General features: G+C 34.3%; 3 protein-coding genes across 3 annotated transcripts; all 3 read right to left on the bottom strand.

The window, feature by feature from the left end:
* Window positions 1–1,303: 1,303 nt before the first annotated feature.
* Window positions 1,304–1,885, bottom strand: LOC124943538 (zinc finger MYM-type protein 5-like). The gene has a single exon (XM_047484036.1). It carries the CDS (start codon window positions 1,883–1,885, stop codon window positions 1,304–1,306), a length of 582 nt encoding a protein of 193 aa, XP_047339992.1.
* Window positions 1,886–3,811: 1,926 nt separating this feature from the next.
* On the bottom strand, window positions 3,812–5,500 carry LOC124941831 (metal tolerance protein B-like). Its single transcript, XM_047482186.1, has 2 exons — window positions 5,263–5,500; window positions 3,812–5,158 (listed from the first exon to the last, which is right to left on the bottom strand). Exons 1-2 carry the CDS (start codon window positions 5,287–5,289, stop codon window positions 3,995–3,997), a joined length of 1,191 nt encoding a protein of 396 aa, XP_047338142.1. The 5' UTR covers window positions 5,290–5,500; the 3' UTR covers window positions 3,812–3,994.
* Window positions 5,501–10,883: 5,383 nt separating this feature from the next.
* LOC124943537 (subtilisin-like protease SBT4.3) lies at window positions 10,884–13,656 on the bottom strand. The gene is made up of 7 exons (XM_047484035.1): window positions 13,577–13,656; window positions 13,249–13,340; window positions 12,897–13,143; window positions 12,079–12,565; window positions 11,908–12,002; window positions 11,448–11,790; window positions 10,884–11,111 (listed from the first exon to the last, which is right to left on the bottom strand). The coding sequence occupies exons 1-7, from the start codon at window positions 13,654–13,656 to the stop codon at window positions 10,884–10,886; spliced, it is 1,572 nt and encodes a 523-aa protein (XP_047339991.1).
* Between the last annotated feature and the right edge of the window lie 12,238 nt (window positions 13,657–25,894).

Raw genomic sequence — 25,894 nt, 5'->3', positions numbered from 1 at the left:
AACGTAGAGCCGACAGAAAGTAAAGAACAAGACAGGTTTTTGTGGATGTTCGGAGATAAAACAACTACGTTACCCCTTCTTCTCGAAACCGCGAGAAGGATATTCACTAAGGAATACACAAACACAATATCAGATCGAGACTTATTTGCTGCTCGATAAACACTCGTACAATTCTCACCAAAATTGTAATCTCACTTCAAATGCACACTTAAACTTTGAATCTTGTAGAGAGATAAACTTGTAATTAATAACTCTTAGAACTTGTAGCTGGTGGAACTGATAACTTCATTTACTCCTCTTCAGCTCCTTCTATTATAGGTGAAATGTGTCAACGGTCACATTTCTTCTCCTTGAATCTGATTGGTTGAGCAGAGGTTCAGTGTTGCAGTACTGGCGGTTTAAGCTCCCAAGGCATAGGTCAAACCGGCTAGGTTTGTCTTTTACTTATTGTAGCAACTGTCGGTTGGACAGTTGCCTGCACCTGGAAGGTTGCGCCTCTGACTTATCCTAGACTGGAAAGATCTCTTCAGACGATCTTCTGCAGCCTGCAGAGTATCACCGGACTTGTATGGATATGGCAATGTTACAGTCTGTTCATTTGGTATCATCTTCCGCAGATACTCAAAGTATCTGTTTGCACCGATTTGTAGATTGTACTTAATTTGATAGTTCTGACTTCTTTCTTAAGTAGTCTCTTCATCGGTTTTCCGGTTGAATGCATTTTGGTTTAGGATGTTTACCGGTTGTTCATAGCTTTAGGTTAACCGGATATCTTTCCGGTTTTGGATACATCCTCTACTTCTTCTTCTAACCGGTCTTGTTTTCTTGATTGGTTGGATTCTTGACCGGTCAGATTTTTGACCGGTCAGATTTTTGACCGATCCTGGTTCCTAACCGTTCCTGCACAGGGAGTTTGTATTTGTTAAGTTCTTTATTTAACCGGTCCAATTTATCTAACAGTAATGAATTTGTAGTTCTTGAACACGCCGAAGATGTTTCTCCATATTGGATCAAATTCGGCAATCATTTCAATTAACTGCAAAAAGATTCCATTATTCTCAACATAAAGCTTTTCTCAACCTCCTCGAAGTGCCAAGTTATTTTTCGCAATTCTTTGCACAACTGCAATTATTCTCTTCAATACTTGTTTTAAATGTTCTCTATCTTTGTTAATTTCTACTTGCACACTTTCATCAATTGTCTTTTTCTTTTGAAGTCTTCTTTTTAATTCAATCCAACTAGTCATACAATCAATATGATCTTTACTAGTTTCATGAAGATTGAGGCATCGACTGATATTTTTCTAATCTTTGTATCCTTCGTCAGCCAGATAACCAAGTTTCGCCATGGTTCTCTGAGTTTTGAATAACTTGCAACAAAAACAGAAGATCTTGTTCATAGAAATAGAGTACACTAACCATCTTCTGTCACTTTCCTCACCTTTTGTCAATTGTCTCTTATAATGTGATGAATTGAAATGTCTTCCAGTATTATCAAGAGGAAACAAAATATCATCATATCTTTTAGGACCTCTTTCAACCAAAAAGTCTCTAATATTTTGCATTTTGTCCCAATTTCCTGGATCATCAACATTTAAAGGAAACAAAATCTTTTGATTTATATCTCCATCAGTGTCACTTTTAGGCATACTTACATCGTTCTCATTTTCAGACTGTTTTATGTCTTCATTGCGAAGTTCATTCAATTCACCATGTTCCCGATCATTCAACTTATCATCGATGTCATTCTGGTTCACTTGCTCTACTATTTGATCGCTTGTGAAAATACTTATTAAGGCTTCCACTTGGCTTTGAATTAAAGCATCTTCCTTTTGTTTTTTCTTTCTTTTTTCTGCCCTAGACAATTGTTTTCTTATAGGAGGCATGCTTGATAAAACTCTAAATGCTAATCTGCATTAAAAATTTATAGATTAACCAACATTCTATGAATCTATGATTAACCACAATGTTGCACTTCTGTTATGCAATAATGCAAAATACAGATTGTGAATCCACCATTGTACCAAACAAGTCCTCAACAACCAAAAATAATCAAGTAAATCAAACCAAAATCTCACCGAAATTGGAGGAAGAACTCTAGTGGGCAGTGGCGCAGTGCTGAGAAACAAGGTTGGAACGAGCGAAAAAGACACAAGAGCTCGGGGAAGGAGACGACTGAGTTTTTTGCTCCGATTCCGGCAAGTTGGAGGATCAACGACAGGCTTGGGGTTTGGGGGAAGTGTTTCCTTTTCTTTTTCCAGAATGCCTGTTCTTATTTTTTTTTCCTTCATTTTGTTGATTAATGAGTATCGTACGATTCTTTTCTCCAAGTAAGATAGTGTTTTTTATTTTTATTTTTTTGGATACAAATTAAGTTAGGGCTTATCATTGATAGGTTATCAATTATTATTTATGGGCTTTTTAAAAATAAGTCCATGAACATATCATTATAATTTATTTATTTTTGAAGAGTTTGGTGCCCCAAAAATATTTGGGCCTGAGGCAATTGCCTCACTTATTACACAGTAGGTCCGGGCCTGAATCTCTACTTCAAATGCATCTTAATAGTAAGACTTTTTGTCATACATAGTTGTTCTAGTTATCAACTATAATTTAGCAGAATTGTGTAATATTGTTCGACGGATTTTGTTGTATATGAGACATATTTTTGTGATCATTCTTCTTTTTCTCTTCTATTGTCCACAAAATGGGCATCTTATTAAACCTTAATAAAGTTTTGTCCAAATCCATCTGAGCGAGCAGACCTTGTAACTTTATATTTCATAAAGAAAATCTAGTGTTAAGATCTAACAACGGAATATTGTACTTCTTAGAATAAAATGGCTCAAAGGCTTTGAAACCAATTGTTGAAAAACGAATATTGATCAAAAACTAATTAAGATAAAAAAAAAAGATTAAGTATAAACAAAGAAAACACAATAATAATACAAAATTTATGTAAAAACTTAAAACGGGAAAATCATAGATAATAAAAAAAAACTTTTGACTAAGTTGACAAAAGAATATTACAACTTAGAGATAAATAATGACCAATATTTTGTATGTGTTAAAACTCTAACTAAGATCATATATATCTCACATAACTATGCTTAATGGACACAAATATCAAATAGTTATGATTTCTTTTATTTCATAACAAGCATAGGCATATGTACCGATTAAAACTTATTTGGGTCACCATAATCTAACCATATATAATTAATATTTAAAAAAAAAATCATAAAATTTAAAGTAATATTATTTTTACAAATTTATAATTGGTCAATTATTTAAATATATATATTTGTGTGAGGAATTTAGAATTTCTTAGGGAATAAGAAATAAAACAAAATTGGAAACAAACAAAATTTAAGCATTCTACTCCATTTCAAATGGGCCAATTTGCATAAATCAAGAAAGTGGGAATTGACTTAGACCAATGTCATTGGTGCATTGTAATCCACACATGTTCTAATATCTTATCTTCATTATGCTATTGGTAGGTCTACATAAAAAAGAATGTTTATTTTTTCTCAAATATATTTTTTTAATTGTGGTCATTTCTAAAATCGAAAACAATCTCAAAAAGTAATTAATTATAAAAAATAATTGACCACATTATTTTCGTTAACATCTATCAAGGTATCTGGAGAAGCTAACTAATAATTTGACAACAAACAATTTACATGACCTATTTATCATGGCAAAATGATGACTGTTTTAATTGTTTGTATGTTATATATCATGGTATGAAACTAAAAAGAACTAAATCATATTTCAAAGCACAGTGATTCAAATTAAAGACATATTTCTGTCACATAATGTAATCTTGATTTTATTATCATATTTGACAGCCACTTATAGTTGCTTCAATTTTTGTTTAAGAGGATTCCCGACCAGCCTTCTGTAACCCGCCCTTCTGTAACCGATATTAAACTAAACAAGCTAATGAAAAGAGCAAACACAGAGAAAAAACAGAATCGAACTAACTGAAACTATGATGTTGTCTCCAATTGTATTGTCACATGATGAATTCTAAATGTTTTTACACAATACTCCTTAATATTCAAAATTATTTCATTTGACTTGAAATCCGGCTCAACAATCACATGACAAGTCATCACATTTTTCCCTTCTGTGATTGTCCAAACATGCAGATCATGAACATCACTAACACCATCAATACATTTCAATCCATTCTCCAAGTTAATGACATTCACTTCATTTGGTGTTCTCTCCATCAATATGTAGATCAATCTTTTCAGCATCGGTATGGTGGTTGTTAATGAAATTAATGAAAAGATAAGTGTACAGATCAAGTCAATCACAGGCCAATTCGGCTTCACCCATATAACCAATCCAGCGATCATCACACCAACAGATTGAATCATGTCAACCATCACATGTAGGTATGCCCCTTGAAGATTTATGTTTAAATTCTTAGTCTTGTTTTTGTCTGAACCAGATACAAGACTCTTTGAATCTTCTCCTTCTCCTTCTTCCTCTTTATCATTGCATTTCTCTATGTCTCCATGTTTGTGATCATAATCGTGTTCCTGATCATGATGATGATCGTGATCATGATCGTGACCGTGACCATGACCGTGACTGTGATCGTGTCCGTGATTGTGACCATGACTGTGACCGATCCATATAACAGTGATGAAATTAACAAGGAAACCAAATGCAGCAGTTGCAAACATAATCCTCCCATCTATTTTCTGTGTTTCTTGAAGAATCCTATCAAAAGCTTCAAAAATTAAGATCCCAGAAACTAGCCATATAAGCTGAACTGAAACCAGAGCTCCAAGAACCTCAAGCCGACTGAACCCAAATGAATGATTCGCTGTGGCATCCCATCCTGAAGCCCATATGGCTAACAAGGATATGAAGAATCCAGCTATGTCAGAAAGCAAATGGGCTGCGTCAGTAAGAATAGCAAGGCTATGAGCCTTCATTCCTCCTGCTATCTCAACCGCCATAACCACTGAGTAAAAGAAGATAATACCGTATAGTTTCATAGCCAACAAATTCTTGTCATGCCTTTTCTCAGATAAGCAACAAACATGATTACAAGGAGATTGGAACGGAACAATAAATTCCATTCTTTCTACAGTCATTTCTGTCATCTCCATGAGCATCCCCTGCGACTCCTCTGCCTGCAGAACAACTTTTATATGAAAAACTAACCGATTTTCTTGTTTGGTTAATCTCGAACATAAAGTAAATAAAGAACCCAGATGGGAATAAGCGAAAAAATTACCTCTTGATTAGCGAACGTCTGAGACATTAAGGATCGGTCGGAGGACAAGATCAATGAATTCCTTTTGTTGAGGATTATTCTATCATAGATATAGACATCCCTCCGCCTCAGGCCAAGAGAGGAGGGATGCTTTTTTCATGATAGGAAACGGGAAGGAAAACGAGGGTTTAATGGAATGATTCAAGATGTTTAATGTTCTATATTGTTAAGGTCAAAAGATGGAGATTAGGTTTCCCTTTTTAGGTTGTAATTGGGAATTTAGGATTCGACCCGTTTGTTCGCGCGGGTAAACAAATTTGGGGGAAATCATGGAGATTTTCATAATCAATTAAATATTTTATAATCTACCTTAATTTTCCTTTTTAGATTTCATTTAAGAAGGAAAGAAAATAAATTATATCATTATTTTTTATTTCATTAAGTTAGATGGTCATAAGATTTTTTTCAATTAAATGGATTTAAACCAAATTTATAATATTGGGAAATAGATTATAGGGAGATTAGATAAAAAAATTATTATTTTTTTCTCACTTATTCTTTTTTTTTTTTTTTTAATTCTCTCCCTCAATAATTTCTTAATAGATTATTTAGAATTGCATAATACATTGAATATTTATAATATTTTTTTTTATATTTTTGAAAAAAAATAAATATAGATGAAATGTTAATTTTCATTTTAAAATAATATTTGAATTAAAATAAAGACACTAGGATAATTGATGTGTTACTCCTCTCTCATAAATAATATAATAAAAATATATTATATTTTTATAATTTATTTGAATATATTTAATTTTCATGAAATATTTAATAAGATATTTATAATAAATGGTTAAATCAAAATTTTAAAGTTGTATAGAGAAAAAATGACAAGAAATATTAGGAAAAAACATGACACAAAATGTAAACCAAGATCAATAAACATTTTAGACTTTTTGATTTTGAAATTGATAATGTGTACATATATATATATAATGAGTAAGATTTGGTTTTAACCCAATTACTAATACATAATAGACTATATGAAAAGAAAAAGAATTGAAAACAAAATTTATAGAGCAAAACTATGTGTGAAAAAAAATATGAGCAAAATGAAAAGAAAAGGAATTCAAAAAGTTAACTTATAAAACAAAACTTTGCGTGAATAAAAAATATGATCAAAATTCAAAGCAGAGTCTTGTTAGAACATAAAGAAATAAACATTAAAATTATTCATCCTACAGTATCCAAATTTCTAATAAAATTGATAAAAACACAAAATACTTAGGATCATTGGAAATATGAAATCCAAAATCATATTTGAGTGAGTGACGATCTTGAATCCATTTGTATCATCAATTAAATATTTTCTATTTTTTAAAAATTCATTTCAGACAGTCTTGTATTTTCTAACTACAATTTAACATTAATCCACCATACACTCAAAATTGCAATTGTCTCTTATCAAATTAATTACCTTTCAAAACATGCTCTTGATTGACATAATAGAAAATTTAACAATATATTATTTTAGAACGTGTCCAAAAACAAAGAAATGTGAAAGCTCCATTAAAAAAAATTATTCATGAAAATTCAAATAAATTGGATTAGTAGGTTTGGAAACTATTGGATTGGAATAATTAAAATGTTCAAAATATTTGTCCTAACAAAAGCTTTCTAATATCTACCATTGTACATGTGTTCATACTAGTCAATGGTGCGTGTATTACCTCATCCAGATAAAGTAATATTGCATTCTTCCTTCAATTAATTTTCCTAAATTGACTTTACTAATTCTTTACGATTATTCACTCTTTCTCTATGACTCATTCTTGTGTATTTTTCAACTAATTAGCCAAGACTGGACTGGTTGTACTTATTTCGTGGGAGGATAAATCCAGTATTTAAGATTCGTGTGTGCTTGAAAAAGATTAATAGAGTAAGGTTAAAAATTAATAATTTTTTTTAATAAAATAAATAAATAAAGGTAAGTTTTACATATTTTATAATAATTAAATAAATAAACAGTGAATTATAATGAAATTTTTTAAGAAATTAGTAGGTATTTTCAAATTCGAACCTTAAAAAAAAAATTAGTGGTTGGGCTACATAGATCCATCCGAGTCAGTCATGTTAGGCATAAATAAGGCGCATTATACATATTTTGTCTATGATTTACAAATCATAAATCTTAAACGTTAGATTAATGTTTTAAAAAATAGTGAGAGGTTGAACAATTGTTAATCAATGAAGAAAACTCTTTTCCAATCTCTATATATATATATTTAAAACTGTGGTTTATTATATGAGAGATTGAGAGGTTATGAATAATTTTTGAAGCATGACCATGCTTTGATTTGAATTTTATATAGCTCAAGAAGATTATGATTTAATGCTAGATCTAAAACATTTAATTGAAATTTTTTTCCAAGATATGACAAAATAATAATATGTCTTATTCAATTTATTTGATTCTAATTTTCTGTTTTTAAAATCAAGATTTTAATTTATGTAAATGTTTATACATGTATTAATATCTATTCTATAAAGTTTCATATTAATTGGGATATATTTGATTCACCAAATAAATTGTTAGCTAAAATCAGGTCAAAAATCGAAAGAACAACAAGTGTGTTGTTTTAGCGACACTTATGACCCACAAACTTCACATGAAGCTGACCTAGGACCGAGGACTGAGCACTAAGGACCGATCACCAAGGACCGAGAACCGAGCACTGAAGATCGAACACCGAGACCAAGGACCAAGAGCGAAGACCAAGACCGAGGATCTAGAGCAAGGACCGAGACCGATGTTTGAGACCGATGACCAAAACTAAGGACCGAGACCGAGGACCAACATTGTTTCTCACATACGACCAAGAATCTGAGCTTTCTGTGCACTTGCGACCGATGTTGTCTATTGCACCTAGGATCGATGTTGCTGACTAGGGATCGATGCGCTTGCACTTTGTCCGACCGAGGATGCAGATTACGACCGATCTAGGTCCATACTTGGTTAAAATACAGGTTTTGTGACCTTGGAGGTTAACCATGGTCCTTTGCTCTATTTTTCATATTTATTTGTCTTATTTTGGCTTTTCATTTGGCTTTTCATTTTGAGTTTTTGTTGGTTTTTATTTATGTAAGTTTGTGACTTATGTGATTCTAGGTTAGCATATAAAAAATAAAAATAAAACATTGTTTAAAAACAGCCGAAGTTAATTAGTAAAGACCTTAAGGCGTTAGGGACATAACGTCTAAAAAACTATTTCCTACACGTAACCGAACGCCGAACTCGAATCTCTTAATTTTCTAATTTTATAAATTAGGTGGCGACTCTCTAGTCGTGAGAAAATTAAAAATAAAAATTTAAAGTAGGCCTATGAGATAATTTCCATTAAAAAACTACCAATCTCTTCCAGATTCGACGAGATGGTAAATTATGGAGTTATCTACAAAACCTTATTTTATAAATTAAAATTTTTTTAACCTTAAACTTAAAATTAATTCCCCTCGCGTTTTTTTATTTTTCAAAACTTAATCTTTTTATAATAGAGATCCTAGAAAATTTTTCAATCTGTCATTGTCGACATAAAAAATCGATCACAACTCTTACATGTCTTGAGCTCGCATTGTAGTTAATCGAATGTGTTAGTTTATGAGCTCTCCCACCACTACACAATGGGCAGTTGTCAAACGAATATTACATTATCTTCGACATACACCGTATCATGGATTACATATTCGGTCATCATCAATCCTTTCTCTTACAACATATTATTATGTTGGTCGAATGTCCTGATGATCGTTGATCCACCACTTGATATTTTGTATTTTTTTTAGAGACAATCTCATTTCCTGGAATTTTAAAAAGCAACAAGTTGTTGCTCGTTCTAGTAAAAAGTTTGAATATCGTGCCCTTGCTCATGCTACAACTGAAATGTTTTGGGTCTAATCTCTTTTAGGCAAGCTTCACGTCACTCTGAATCGTCCTCCTATTTTATGGTGTGACAACATTGGTGTTGGATTGGTAATTTTTTTAATGAAATGACGCTAAGTAGTTTTTCTAAAAAAAAACATTGGTGTTGGATTTCTCTATGTCAACCATGTCTTTCATGCTCGTACCAAACACATTGTGATTAATTTTTATTTTGTTCGTGAACGTGTTGCTCGTAAGACACTTATCATTCAATACATCTCAACTCGTCATCAGATTATAAATATCCTTACTAAAGGTCTTTCATCCAAATGCTTTGCATTATTTTGTTACAAGCTCACAGTTTGTGCCACTCCGTTTCATTTGCGGGAGGACGTTAAACAAAAAAACTTTAAGAGATCAAAATGTCACGGGTTCGATTTAATTTGAAACCACTTTGTGTTTAAATGAGGGAACCATGGTTGTGTGTGTCATGCTATTTCTTCTCTAATTCCAAAAAAATAAATAACCAAACTAATCAACGATATCAACAACATAAGTTAAACACAAAGTTAATTTTATCTCAAACAAAGCATCATCCTACAATTACTTTACTGGGTAGGTCAAATGTCACATTAATTAATATAATGTATATTTATTAATCATTCTATCATACTATCATATGTATTTAACCATGTAGGTTACTCTCCATACTCATTAAGGAAACAATCAAAATTATTTACGGCTAAACTATTTTCTATCTATCTTTTATCCTTCCTTTTAAAAAATTAGAAATGGGCTTTGTTGAGCTTTTTTATTTTACATTATCTGGCATTCTTATATTATTAAGTGTAACGTTTTAAAAAAAACTTTTGTTTTAGGTTTAAATTTCAGATTAAATTCCAATTTAAATGGGCCAAAATATGAGTGTCTATAACTGGCTGAATTCAAAACTTATCTCTCGATTGAACATATCATTTTACATTATTTTAGAGTCAGGTGGATAATAAATACAATAAAATTTTGACTCAACTATTAAAAGGCTTTATCAAGCAAAGTTTCCCATATTATGGAAATAACAACTTGGTCTTGTCAGAAATCAAATAATTGAAGATCGATACAATAGAATGGGACTTCTTACCCTATGAGTACCATCAAACCAAGTTAATGAACAAGAAACATGGTCTTGATTCAGCCATTGTCCACTAATTGTCACTAAAAACTTTTTCCTCTCCTTTAAATTAGTGAAAGAGAGGACACTTGGCTCTACTTTGACATTGAATGTGATATCCTCTATACTTGTTTGTGCGTGATACGTGGAATTAGCATGTCCAACGTTTGTTACAACTCTTACAAATTGAATATTAAAAGTAGAGTTTTTATGTACGGGAGAAGTCATTGCCGGGTAATTAAGATCTTTTGGTAGCATTCTAATCGTTTTTGGACATTTCTTTTTTTCTCTCAAAATTTTCCTCCAATTATCTCCTTCAGAAAAACTACAAAACATTTCAAAATAGTCATCCATAAATGTTTCATACACGAGTCCTGGATATGCCGCCTTTATCGGATCAATGTGTCCTGCCCCGTAGCCAAGTTCCGCATCTAGATTATGATTTCCTTTCATTGTTCGAGCTACATGCAAGTCATCGAATCAAATAGATATATGATTAATAAAAGATAAAAGTCAAACTTCATTGAAAGAAAATTAAACAAACTAGACAGGTTGTCAATTACCCGTAGTCATGAGAGATGATTTGATGGCAGATGCCGACCAATCAAAATGTTTTGATTTCACATAAGCAACCGCACCAACAACGTGGGGACATGACATGGAAGTTCCAGAATCAAAATTGTACTTAGTTACTAGTCGACCAAAATTTCTCACAGGTTCTACAATATAAATATATGGAGGATATGCTGCTAAGATATTTACGCCGGGAGCCGCTATATCCGGCTGTCATGTATATGGAAAGACACTAAATTAATTATATGACACATAGTTATTGGATTTACAACAAAATATAAAATAATTAAACTACAACCAAATTGAAAAATAAGTGTATATTACTAATATATATAATGAGAAATGATTAGGCGAGGGAATTTGGTGAGGGAATTTGGTGAGGGAATAACTTGGCATAATCTTATTCGCTGAAAAAATTAAATAATTTATCTCTTTTATCTCTTTTCTCCTACTTTTATATTTTCCAACCAATGAAGGTGATGTCAGGTCATTTCCTCACCAAATTCACTTTCTCTATCACTTCTCATATATAATTTTAATTCATACCTTAAATATTTCCGGTAAAACTGGATTTGGCCCTTTACTTGAGAAAAAAGGTACGGTGGGAACATGATCTTCAACAATATCAGTTTTTATTATTTGCGCGGTGTGCAACGTTTTGGATTTAAGATAGGATTCAACATATTGAAAATCATGGTCATTAAGAATTGCAGTGGGTAAAGGTACAATAATAGCTATGTCTCTTGAACCTCGTATTGATCGAAAAATGACACCGGTTGCACCGGCATCAGCCACATTTGATAAAACATCTGATTCAAAATAATCAGCATCACATAATATGATATTTCCCTTGACCAAACTTGGGTCGAGACACTCAACTGTGCATTGTCTGCAATTATGTTAGGTGACAGAAATGTAATGAGTATAAAATCATATATATATGCATTGGGATTAGTTGAATGGTGCTACAACTAATATGAAGCTTTGTCTTTGGAGAGTGTTTTACATTGCGATAGTTTCGTTACATTGACGAGTGGCTCTTCTTCCATCCACCAACCCCGTGTTATGACTACTCATGTTGAAGGCATTGACTGCCATACTCTATTGAAAAGAATGTGCATATAAAAACAACATATTTGTACCATTTTCTCATATTTGAATAGATATTGTTACTTACTAGCAGCGTATGTCCATTTCCAAGGACAAGTCTATTAAAGATATTCCTGTCTTTACTCGCGGCCACGGTGAACACCCATGGTGCAATGCTGGTTGTCGTACCCAAGCCTTTTTCTCCAAAATTTCCTGCTGCATTTACAGTTAAAATGTCTTTCTCCATTGCATGAAATGATCCAATAGCAATTACATCATCACTAATTTTTGTAGATAAGGCGATATTAATTGAGATGGTAATAATGTCAACGTTGTCAGCTATAGCATCATCGAAGCCAGACAATATATCATAACCATTGCAATAAGCTTCACAAACTTTGTAGGTGGCTATTCTGGCTGACGGAACACCCCCTCTTGCAGTTCCGTTGGCTATACCAAAAAAACTGACATTTTTTAATATTCTACCGGCGGCTATTGAAGCTGTATGGGTTCCATGGCCATTCATATCCAATGCATCTTTTGAATCGCTATAAAATCGTGCTCCAATCAACTTCCTGTTCAAGATAGAAGAATGCATTAAATTGTTTCAAAGTTCATCATTACTCATATGCAGGGGCGGAGCCAGAATTTGAAACCTACCCGGGCTAAATTTTTATTAAAAAAAATCTATCCGGACTAGTTTTTAGTTTGCTGTCACCAATGTCTTTTAGCGACGGAAATAATCAATAACGACGGTAATTTACCGTCGTTATTGATAAAATACATGCAGGCTGTTTAAGGCTACCCGGGCTACAGCCCGGCCGGCTTGTACTTGGCTCCGCCCTTGCTCATATGTAATTCAATGATTTACAGAATTGTAGAGAAATATAGAGAATATATAGGTACCTGTTACAGGTGAAGTTCTTGCCACCAAGACAAACACCTCTCCATTTCTTGGGAATAGGACCTAAACCATCGTCGGAGAAACTATGTGCATCGGGTAGTACACCTTTATCAAAGTGTCCAATTATAATGTCACTTTCAACTCTTGGATTTCGAGGTACATTTAGAGGAAAACCCATATATTCCCAAGATCTAGTGGTTTGAGTATGAAATTGATAACTTTTAAAAATCGATATAACTTCATCCACACCTGTATACATATATAAGTTAATGTGGTAAAATTAGTTCTTGTATATTTGTTCGTATTAAATATTTGTGTTTCTTTTATTCAGACAAAATTTAATAAAAAACTTACTTTTAAGCTTGGAAACTTCTCTAAGGGTGAGATTAGCGACAAAACCATTAAAACTTCTTGTATAACTTCTCACTAGAGTTTTTTCAACCATACTAAATATAAGAAATTCAACGTTAGTATGTTTATAAGGGTTGAAAATCAGAATACTCAAATCTTTTTATTCTTATATGATTATATTCAAATTAACTTGTATGGCATTTCTTCTCATCACATAATTGTTGAAAAAAATGCACTTGTGCTATGTTAAGTGTCAAACAAACTATAAGCCATAAAAAAAATATTATTAAATAAAAAGATCAATAAATATGAAAACAAATTGATCACATACTTGTTGGTATGGCAAAGAGTTTGGAGCAAACTAACATGATGAGAACGAGCTAAATACTCTCCCTCTGGAAGACTTCCCATGTAAATTATATATACCTAAAAATTAATTTAATCCTTGTTATTTTAAAAAAACCGAAAGAATTACAAATATATTCAAATTGATGCAATCATATAAAATAATATATTCACATAAGAACTAATTTAAGTTTTATATTTTAAAGAACAAATTTTCAACAAATTTTTTACAGGAAAACTAATTTCATTATTAAAATGCAAAAATCTATATATAATATAATATATATTGAGTTATGTTACCGTTCTCTCATCCTCGGTTGAATCAGAAGAAGAAAAGGCAATGACTGATGTAATAAGAATGACTGAAAAAATGTAATGTAGATAAACTAAGCAAAATTTCACCATTGTAGAACTCTTTTTCTCTCGTAGATTTCATTACATTTCATTGTTAATCCATTTGCATTTAAATAATAAAAATATGTTTGTATATAGAAACAGAATAATATGTTTTAATTTTTTTTATTACAATGATTTTGTAAATTTGAGGCTAATATTATTAATTTTATAATATTACACACTTACGTAATGATGGTATGCAATTACTATAATGTTGTACTATCCAGTTACAACATTTATGTTATTAATTTGGGAAACGGACTTAGGCAATTGTACGTTTCAAATGTAAGAAAAACAAAATCAGAAGAGTATTTCTGTATTAATTTTGTGATATGTATATAGATTAGGCAAAATATTTTAATTTTGTGCTGTCAATTTGTATTAAGTAAAATTATATTTTTTTTTAATTATTCAAAATCTATCCATATATGTATATATAATAATTTGGGAAACAAATATCCTAGAGGGGAGATTCTTGCTGAAAAGTAAAAAATGTTTCTCAAAATTCGTGAAATTCCTATATTGACATATAATAAGAGGTGTAAGCTAAAAAAAATTGGTGATCTAATGTATGAGCCATATTTGTGGCTCGAAAGGAATTTGAGAACCCACCATTCTTGCACACGTGTCACAATGTTGTCCCTGATTAGCCACTTATTCTCGAACCTAAAAGGGCAACACGACTTATCCACAACCCTACGCTAAAGAAATATCGACTCACTAACTAAAAACCTGTCAATGCGAGACTAAGACAATCCACCATTTCCACTGCCTCTTTTGAACGTGTATCGTCCTCCTTCAAGTGGTGAATTCACAAGTTCTAGATTCTCGATAGTATCAGAGAACTCTTTCATTTGACTAGTCAATTGACTAGCACTATTTCTTTTAGATAGGTCCCTCACTTTGTTCATATCACCAACAAATATGATCGATAGATTCCATAATCTAGCCACTCTTATCAACTCGTTAAAAAACTTCGCTTTTAGTTCGGGAGCATCGGTCCATAAACTGCAAACATCACCCAACGAAAATTATCTCCCCGATTCCTAAGTTGCACGCTAATTGAAAATCTTACAATATCAACATCCATCTTCTCGAATACGTTATAATTCCAAGCAATTAGAATCCCACCCGACGCTCCAATAGAGTCAAGTGCTACCCATTCACACAATCGCCAATTACATAGATCCCTAACAATCTATTGATCAATCTGACGAATATTCGTATCACAAAAACAATATATTCCACTTCTAGTAGACCCTACAAGAAGTTTAAGAATACGACGCTTCTTGTTATCATTAATCCCACAAACATTCTAACTAATATTTTATCAATCATTAAAATAGGATTACTCAAATTAAAATAAGATTATTCGACATATATAGATACACGTATCCCTGTTGACAAGAACCCAAGGGTAGACCACCAATCTTCTTGAGCTGACACCTCACCTCTTATTATATGTCAATATGGGAATTTCGCGAATTTCGTGCCAAATTTCTGACATATTTATTGGAAAATATTTTAATTGTATGATATTTAAATTTGTATTAAGTAAAATTATGTTATATTATATATATATATATATATATATATATATATATATATGATTGAATTATTTTTTTTATTCTACCAAAATTTTATATTTGTTTATTTTTTCTTAAAATACCTACCTTTTTTATTTAAATTATAAAATATTTATTTATTTCAACATTTTTATCATCCACCTAAACATATTGTTTGACATATTTATTTCTAATTTTTATTGATTTATTATTTTTGTTTGATTTTGTATGTTTCAAATTAAGTAACTTAACTTATTGTTATTAATTAAATATTTTTATAAACATAATTAAGTTTTAAATTAAATAATTAATTTTAAATTGTAAAATTATTGTAAAAATTAATTTTTGAATATATAATTAATAGATTTTAAACTTATAATTATTAAATCAATTTGTAAAGACAGGTAAATAACACGTCTTTGTAGTCATTACTTCAAACAACATAACAAATTTCGGTCTGATAAAAAGTTAGAAATGTGATAACAAACATAATGTGAATGTATGTAAAAATTCTCTTTTAAAGAAAATGGAGTTAATATCATTGTTTATGTTCACATATTGTGACAAAAATAATTGTGAGAGCTTGTTTGCATGCAAGTTAGAATGGATCAAAATATATTGAAATATGCCAAAATATATCAACAAAAATGTAACCCCGCAAAATTCTTTTCCCGAAAAAACTCAAGCTTCGAGACATTTTAATATCGATTTGCGTGCTAAAAATCATTTAAATAAAACATTATTTTATAATATTTACGAAATCAGTTCTTACCATTTAAAATTAGTTATACAAAATTTGAATAATCTTTTAGATTTGAAACAATGAAAGAAAATTTTGATTAACGAAATTTTTAATTAAATTAAATAAAAAAATAATTTAAAAGATTATTTATTTGATAAAGAGTCTCCAATTGGTTGTTAGATTATGTTGAGTCAAATTATTTTGACTAAGTGTCAAAGAAGTTTGACTATTAGAATTTTGATGATGAATGTATATAAAACTCAATCTATAACGTCTAATTGTTTTTGGTGCAGGTGTATCAAAAACATGTTATATTAGACTTAGTCTTAATGAGGTTCATTAGACTGATTTGACATTAGATGCATTGAGTTATACGAAGTTAGACGTGCAATCTAACACAAAAGTTAGACATGCAGTCTAATAGACGTAGTTAGACGTGCAGTCTAACGTACGGAGTTAGACGTGCAGTCTAACAGACGTAGTTAGACGTGCATTCTAACACACAGAGTTAGACGTGCAGTCTAAAAGACGTAGTTAGACATGCACTCTAACACACGGAGTTAGACGTGCAGTCTAACACACGGAGTTAGACGTGCAGTCTAACAGACGTAGTTAGATGTGCAGTCTAACACACAAAGTTAGACGTGCAGTTTAACAAACGTTGTTAGACGTGCAATCTAACAGATGAGAGTTTGACGTGCAGTTTAACTCCTTCAGATTAGTATGAAAGGATGTATAGTTAGACGTGTAGTCTAACTAATGGAAGTTAGACGTCCAGTCTAACTCCTTCTCATTAATCTAAAGGGAGATGTTATTAGACGTGTAGTCTAATCCCATTAGACTCTAATGGATCTTGCAATTAGACACGGGCGTCTAATTTCATTAGACTAGGTCGTCTAAGTGAAATACGTCTTATGCCATGCTTAAAGTAGTTGCTTGAAGCTAGCACACGTCTACTCTCGACCAGCTAGCTGTATACTACTCCTGCTCCACTTTCCAGTGAAGATCAGTACGACAGCCAATTGCAACCAATTGATTAATGCCACGTAAGAAAATATTCTTCCCACTACTTGTTTTTGAAAGAATATCCTTGAAGAATATTTGGCGCACTACCAGATTGGTACGACCACGATCCTAGCGCTTAGAGTCTTCTATGTACTATGGAGGCGCTCCAATGGAAGCTCGCCACGTGTCATTATGGAAGATTCGACCGTTGGTACCTGCTCCTTATTTAAAGATCCTCAATGACAACGGAAGAATTATCGATCTATCGATACTCAGATTATTCTATCCTAAGCGAATACTCAAACTCTGATATTGAGAGAACTGCTTTCTTGCTTTTACTGAGTGTTCAATTAAGAGAGAGTTAGAATCAAAGCAGTGTATTAGCTGAGTGATATTCTTCATATTGTAAGTTGAATAGAGTTTGTTCTATTCAATAGTGATCTAGTCGTGCAACTGTATTTGATTCGTTGAAAGTTTAGTGAATCCTTCCAGTGGTTGGAAGAAGGGGTGACGTAGGAGAGTTAACTCCGAACATCCATAAACAAATTTCTGTGTCGTTATTTTTGTGTCATCTTTTCATTCTTGATTATTAGCTTCAAACCTAAGCAAACGTTTCCGCACTTGAACCGTTCAAGAGTTTGCAAGGGTTTGTGCAGAATAGAAAGTGATTTAAATCCTGAACAAGATTTCTATCAAATCGTTTTACTTAAGCCTTCATCAATACCCAGACCCCCGTCTCTATTGATTACGCCGATCCTATCAATTGGTATTAGAGCCTTGTTTCTATTCTCAAGCCTTTTCCAAGAATGTAGACCATAACCAAAGATGCCAGAACAACTGCAATCCCCACTTTCTCTAGAGAAAACTATATCGTGTGGAAAAAGAGAGTCCGTGCTCATCTCTCTTCTCTCTATGACGACATGTGGAGTGTCATCATAGATGGTCCTATCAAGATCGATAAGGAGAAATCCGAATGGACCAGTAAAGACAAAAGGAAGAATAACTTCAACAACATGAACCTTAATGTTCTGTATAGATCTCTCGATGACAACATGTTCAACTATATCATCGAGTGTGATACTACTAAAGTGGCTTGGGACAGACTCACCCAACTGCGTGAGGGCAACGAGCAAACCAAGGAAAACAAGATTATGGTTGCCACTCAACAGTTTGACAGTTTCAAGATGCGTCCCGGTGAAACAATGAACGAGTTCGACACCAGATTTAGCCAGATTATCTCCTCCTTATCTATCCTTGGTAAGACCTATAGCAATAGGGAGCTTGCTATTAAGGTCATGCGTTCTCTTCCGAGGGAATGGGATATAAAGACGATGGCTATGAGGGAATCCAAAGACCTCAACAAGATCTCGCTCTTCGATCTGTTCGCTGATCTCAAGGCCTACGAGTTTGAGGTGAACTGTAGGATTGAAGAAGATCAGTCCACATCTATTATCATTGCCAAGGCGTTGGTGACTGCTGAAGAGCCACCAGTCGCTGCTGATGTGAAGATGGCGGCTCAACAACTGAGCAGCGATGCCATGTCTCTCTTGGTGAAGAAGTTTGGTGACTTCATGAAGAAGAGCAACTCTAACTCAAGCTCTTCAAATTCCAATGATAATAAGAAATCCAAAGCTAATGTTAAATGTTATAACTATGGCATTGCAGGTCATTACCAATCGGAATGTCGAAAGCCTAAGCGTGAAGATAAGAAGGATAATGAAAAAGAGATGAAGGCTCTCATGGCAGGAGACGGGAAGAACAAAAGAAACCACCGTGACTCTTACTTCTCATCTAGTGACAGTGATGACGAAGAAGTGGCTTGCTTCATGGCAAGAGAAGATGAAGAAGAGACTCAGGAAACATAGGTATTTGATTTTTCGTCTGAAAAGTTTTCAAGGGAACAACTGATAGCTGCACTAGATGACATGGTCATAGAGTACATAAAGCTAGTAGAATCCCTAAATGAAACAAAATCGTCACCTAAAGTGTCTCAACAAATCTTATCTCAAACTGAAGATTCAAATGTTTTTGAAAAGAAGGTAGTAAAGATCTCATCCGAGAATGAGATGCTTAAAGAACAGATTCAAACTCTTTCTGCTGAAAACAAGAGGTTAAACTATGTTGTCAGTGCATGGACAAGGTCTGGAGATGCTGTCAAATATCAGATCAGCATGTTAAAACCTGCTGGATCTAGATCCGGTGTAGGATTTGATGGCGATGACCCAAACCGGTCTTGTAAATAGTCAAACTCAATTAATGACAAGCTTAAGCCAATAAGCTTTGTTAAAGGGGGTTTAACTGATATTGAATCTGATCCCGTTCATGAGGAAGTAGCATTTAAAAATGAAAAAACTTATGTTCCGCCGACTATTAGCTAGCTGAAAAATAAGTTAGAAGCAGCCAGCAAGTCTGACAACCTAAAACTTGACTCAAAGTCAAAGTGTTTTAAAAGAAAGTTTTCTTCAAAAACTAAGGGATTAGTGGCTAGCAAGAAGGCGTCTGCCAAGTCAAAATCATACGCATTAATCACAACACAAAAGGGGAAATCCATTAGAATATCTCAAATATGGATTCCTAAGGGACTAATTGATCGTGGACCCAATTAAATATGAGTACCAAAGTTTGTAAATAGTTTCTTGTATAGGTGATGCAGGAGGGCTGCAGGAAGAAAGCAAGGAGAATACTCTTTTGTGTATACATCTTAGAAGATCAACAATGGCATTTGCCATTCCAGAAGACGAAATGTTTTTCTGTGCTTTTGGTCCTAAGGACCTCAAAACATTTGTTTATTATTTTGTACATCCACAAAATGAGAGGGAGAAGTTATTTTGAAAAATAAAGATACACTCAGACGAAAGGCCTTAATCGGTCTATTAGGTCGTCTAAAGGAAGAGGAATGTACTTAGACGTATTTTTGCTCACACTCTATGCATGTAAGTCTACGTGTCTTGGTCTATATCCTGCGCGATTAGACGTACACGTCTAATAAACATTAGACGTTTTTATGTCAAGAGTAAGTGGATGCTCACGTCTAACCAAACACACGTCCAATACGTGATATTCATGCGTAATTAGACGTACACGTCTAATAGACATTAGACGTATATATGACACATGATTAGACACTTGCGTCTAATAGACCCATGCGTCTAATAGACGTTTAGTTTTCATAGATGGGTGTAGTAAGAAAAACGTCTAACTACGTGTGTATTAGACCGATCAAGGAAAGCTGTCCCACGTGAGGAGATAACTATTTTTCCCGCTCAAACATAAAAACAGTCATCTCCGAATAACATGAAGACACCTGTCTTTCAATGTTAAGAGAGATCGACTAATATACCCTAAATATAATGATGACTCTTTGGAAAAGACGTCTAAAATTAATTGATGGGCCATACCCTTAAGAAAAACGACGGTTATCCTATATGACTCTTGGTAGTCTATATAAGGACGGTTTTGCATGAGATTGAAAACTTTTTCTCACTCAAGATTTCTAAGAACCCTAGATTTCTCTGACTTTCTCTCTCAAAAATCTTTGTTCATTGTGTTTTTGTTCGTATTCTTCTGAAAAATGGGAAACAAGAGAATCACGCTTGGTCATTGTACTCTATAGGTGGATTTTCCTTCCGTTTACACGTTCGATCAGCAAAAGGTGGTCGAAATGTTCAGATCCCTTGAATATTCCGGTCTGGGAAAGTATCTGGGAGGGCCGTTCATTTTCCACGAAAAAGAAGTGAGAGAGTTCTTCAAATCTGCAACAATGGTGGGCTATTATATTGTAGCAACCGTAAATGGAACCGAAATCTCCTTCAACGAAGCGGTTTATGCAAAGTTCTTTGAACTTCCATCAGAAGGGCATACTTTCAACCTGCATATACCATCGGAGGTGACAGAAAAAATGAAGAAGGTTTTCTCAGCCGACGGTTCGGCGATTCGACTTAATGGGAGTAACAAGGCTCTCAAACCTCAATTTATCTTGCTAAATGACGTGGTGGCTAAGGCGCTCCAAGGGAAGGCGTGGTCCTTCAATTTATATAGTTAAAATCGATTGATGTCTGCCATTTCAAAAGGGATTCAGGTCAATTGGGCCTTAACGCTGTTCCAAAACCTCTATTTTGGAATCAATCAGGAGAACAAGGAGAGCATAAACTTTTCTGCTCAAATAAGTTGTCTATTGGAGCATTTGGGGGTCCTAATGGAGGATTCTGAACCAATCAACCCGATCAGGGTGTACACTGTCTTCTTAGTCGCTAACACCCTAGTCAGAATGAAAAACAACAAAGAGTCTCTCTCAGGAGCCTCAAGCCAACAGACAGCAGGAAGGTCTGTGACCCGATCCAAACATCCAGCGGCTTCTATCGTGTCTACAGGAGCCAAACGAACCAAAATTGTAAACGAGTCTGAGGCTAGTTCTACCAGCCTTAAAAGATCCTCGAAGAAGGATTCTGGAATAGTTGATTCCAGAGTCAAGTAAGGTCCAGTCGAACTTGCCACCATTCATATGTCTCCCCTGTGTCCGGCTGCTAGTCAGTTGCGAAGATCATCAAGGTCCTCTGTTTCTAAAGGAAAAAAATTAAAGGCGCCTATCACGTCTAAATCGATGAAAGCGTCATTGAAGGTAACTTCTCCCCAACCCCTAGCCAAAGTGCCCAAATTTAATGTTTCTAAGATGGAACAAGATAAATATGTTTTTATTCCTGTTGAGGAATCTGCTGCCGGGCCAACTGTTGAGTCAGTTCGTCCAACCACTAAAAACTTTGATAGGGTTGTGTCTCATGCTCGTCAAATTGATCTTGTAGCAGCTGAGCAAGATGCTTGTCTCACCTCTACTGCTGGTGGTGAATCTGAGAAGGCTACTTCTATGTTAATAGAAATGCCTCACGTTCCAAACATTGTCCCAACGGAGTCTTTGGTGACTAGCAAGATAGTTCCAGCCGAACCTACACCAGGACTCTTCATCAAACCCTTGTCTGCCCATGAAATCACGCATTCTGCAAGAAATCCGCTAGAATTGTTTTTTGGGAACCAAGACCTTTTCCAAAGCCAGTCGAAGTGATCGGAAAAGTGAAGGATGTTGTCATTAATCATGATGAGGAAGTTTCTGAGGCAACGTGTATTGTTGACCTTATGATGAATTAGGCCAAGACTTCTGCTGTTGAAAATATAGAAATCTTTGATACTTGGGTCCTAAATAGATTGTCTATCAAATATACCGGGGTCATCAAAGGCAAAGGCATAACCAGTCAATGGTTACAGATCGTCAAAAATGAGAAAAGAGTCTTGAAGTGGGCCAAGACTTCAGAAGTGTATGAAGCTCTTAAGAGAAAAGATCTAATGGAAGCAAATATGAGAGGAAGAGCTTTCTTTCCTATTTTGCAGGCCAGAAGAGCCAACTTCAACCCTCTAGAGAAGAATGCCAAAGATGAAGAAAAAGCCATGAAAAGGCTGGACGAGATCATGGAGGACTACGTTTCTGTTGTTTCCAGATACGTTCATGGAGCAAGCTGCTCAGAAGCTAGCCCATTTGGTAGTTCTTCTAATAAAGATGAACAAATGGACATCTCTGATGATCCTGCAGCTGATAAAGATGAGCAAGCTGCTGCTCTTCTAATTGAACTGAGAAGTTTTTCTACTGAAGAAAAATGTCAATGGCTCAACCTATAATGGAGAAAGTTGTGGAAGTCATTCAAGCAAACCCATCTACTGAAGAATTAGTGTTGAAGTCCCATGTTCTTGAAACAGAGGCATCACAAGAGAAAGAGGGTGAAGTTAGTCAGCCTAATGCTGCCAGATCTGAGGGGGAACCCTCAAGAAACGAAGAATCGGAGAAGAGTTCTTCATCTGAGGGAGAACGAGTTAATGTTAATTCATCCAAGCCTCTACCATTTCCGGATATAAACGCTGCAAAAATTTATGATAATATTCTTCACCCTTATCACAATTCAGGAAATATACTAGATAGAATTGATAGGGCATATGAAGAAATGGAAAATGAAGAAGAAAATAAATCTAAAAGCAAGTCAGATGAACCAAAGAAGTCTATGCAAGTTCATGATCACTTCATCCCTATTCAGACCTTTGCAGCATATTCGCAAGAAAATTCATCTAATGAAGGATCTTTGCCTGATGGTACAAAGCTCATAAAGTCCATGTCAGCTTTGTTAGCAACGCTCCAGAAGAATGTGTCAGTAATGCAATCTAATATGACGAAAATCATGAAGACCCAGAAAGAGGACAAGAAGGATTTTTCTAATCTTGTTAAGACTCATAAAGAGTTAGAGCAAACGTTGAAGAAGAACACGTACGAGGTTCATATCGCAAATACGAATTTTTTAAAATTTGAAAAGAAACTCTTAAATCGACAATCCGAAATGATGAACATTGAAAGACAAATCAATGTTGATCTTCAACGTGAGGTTATGGAAGGAATGGGCTTGTTTCAAAATCAGTTGGTTGAAATTCAAGGCAACATGAGAAGAATAGATGCTGAAAGACAAGAGTATGCTGATTCCATTGCCAGGAAATTTCAAGCTGAAGAGAATGCTAAAGCTGCTGCTGAGAAAGAGCTAAAACTCATTACTAAGGGCGAGGCGGATAGAGATAGAAAAGGTGACGGTGTTTCAACCGGCACCAGATCCAAGCGAAAGCAAACCAGCGATGATGGCGGTAGACCGAATAAAAGAGGCGGTGGTCGAAACAGTGATCGCGGTGGTAAAAGCACTAGCGACACTCGTGGTGGCCGAAGTGATGGAACCGCTCGTGGTGGCAGGAGTGACAGAACTGGTCGTGGTGGTCGCCCTCTTCCTCCTTTTCGTAATCTGCTAATTGGTTAAGAGATGACAGGTGAAGGGATGAGCTATGAAGGAACTCGTTTCCCGATCGATCCTCGTGTGAAAAGGGAAGAACAATAATTTCATTTCTCCTACTTTGTTAACTTATAAACTCTGTTCCTTTAACTATGTTTTTGAATATTAGTTTTGGAAAGTGTTTGTGTAAGATGGATGAACAAGTTTTACTTTGCATTTTATATGATGGGTGTTTAATTTGTTACCTATGCAAAGTTTTAACATCATCATCAAAAAAGGGGAAATTGTTGGGTCAAATTATTTTGACTAAGTGTCAAAGTAGTTTGACTATTAGAATTTTAATGATGAATGTATATAAAACTCAATCTATGTCGTCTAATTGTTTTTGGTGCAGTGTATCGAAAACATGGTATATTAGACTTAGTCTTAATGAGGTTCATTAGACTGATTTGGCATTAGATGCATTGAGTTATACGAAGTTAGACGTGCAATTTAACACACGGAGTTAGACGTGCAGTCTAACAGACGTAGTTAGACGTGCAGTCTAACACACAGAGTTAGACGTGCAGTATAACAAATGTAGTTAGACGTACAATCTAACAGATGTAGTTAGACGTGTAGTGTAACACACAGAGTTAGACATGCAGTCTAATAGACGTAGTTAGATGTTCAATCTAACACACGGAGTTAGATATGCAGTCTGATAGACGTAGTTAAATGTGTATTCTAACACACAGAGTTAGATGTGCAGTCTAACACATGGAGTTAGACATGAAGTCTAACAGACGTAGTTAGACGTGCAGTCTAACACACGGAGTTAGACGTGCAGTCTAACAGACGTAGTTAGACATGCAGTTTAACAGATGAGAGTTAGACGTGCAGTCTAACTCCTTCAGATTAGTCTGAAGGGATGTATAGTTAGACATGAAGTCTAACTAATCAAAGTTAAACGTGCAGTCTAACTCCTTTAGATTAGTGTGAAGGGTGATGTTATTAGACGTGTAGTCTAATCCCATTAGACCAGGTGGTCTAATGGATCCTGCTATTATACGTGGGCGTTTAATTTCATTAGACGAGGTCGTCTAAGTGAAATACGTCTTATGCCATTCTTAAAGCAGTTGCTTGAAGCTAGCACACGTCTACTTTCGACCAGCTAGTTGTATGCTACTCCTGCTCCACTTTCCAATGAAGATCAATACGACAGCCAGTTGTAACCAATTGATTAATGCCACGTAAGAAAATATTCTTCCTACTACTTGTTTTTGTAGGAATATCCTTGAAGAATATTTGGCGCACTACCAGATTGGTACGGCCACGATCCTAGTGCTCAGAGTCTAGCGTGTACTTTGCAGGCGCTCCATTGGAAGCTCGCCACGTGTCATTATGGAAGATTTGACCGTTGATACCTGCTCCTTATTTAAAGATCCTCAAGGACAACAGAAGAATTATCGATCTATAGATACTCAGATTATTCTATCCTAAGCGAATACTCAAACTATGATATTGAGAGAACTGCTTTCTTGCTTTTACCGAGTGTTCAATCAAGAGAGAGATAAAATCAAATCATTTTATTAGCTGAGTGATATTCTTCATATTGTAAGTTGAATAGAGTCTGTTCTGTTCAACAATGAGCTTGTCGTGCAACTGTATTTGATTCATTGAAAGTTAGTGAATCCTTCTGGTGGTTGGAAGAAGGGGTGACGTAAGAGAGTTAACTCCGAACATCCATAAACAAATTGCTGTGTCGTTTTCTTTCTATCATCTTTTCATTCTTGATTATTAGCTTCAAA

The sequence above is a fragment of the Impatiens glandulifera genome, chromosome 6 (assembly GCF_907164915.1).
Source record: "Impatiens glandulifera chromosome 6, dImpGla2.1, whole genome shotgun sequence".
Classification (NCBI taxonomy): Eukaryota; Viridiplantae; Streptophyta; class Magnoliopsida; order Ericales; family Balsaminaceae; genus Impatiens; species Impatiens glandulifera.
The sequence above is the reverse complement of the archived record's forward strand: the minus strand, read 5'-3'. Positions and strand labels throughout refer to the sequence as shown.

Excerpts from the sequence above, each read along its gene's own strand:
- LOC124943538 (XM_047484036.1), bottom strand. The coding sequence starts at position 1,885 with ATGCCTCCTATAAGAAAACAATTGTCTAGGGCAGAAAAAAGAAAGAAA.
- LOC124943537 (XM_047484035.1), bottom strand. The coding sequence starts at position 13,656 with ATGGGAAGTCTTCCAGAGGGAGAGTATTTAGCTCGTTCTCATCATGTT. Across the intron at positions 13,341-13,576 it reads ACTCTTTGCCATACCAACAA|TATGGTTGAAAAAACTCTAG; the intron begins GTATGTGATCAA and ends TCTTATATTTAG. Across the intron at positions 12,003-12,078 it reads GAAATGGACATACGCTGCTA|AGTATGGCAGTCAATGCCTT; the intron begins GTAAGTAACAAT and ends TCTTTTCAATAG.
- LOC124941831 (XM_047482186.1), bottom strand. The coding sequence starts at position 5,289 with ATGTCTCAGACGTTCGCTAATCAAGAG. Across the intron at positions 5,159-5,262 it reads AGACGTTCGCTAATCAAGAG|GCAGAGGAGTCGCAGGGGAT; the intron begins GTAATTTTTTCG and ends GTTGTTCTGCAG.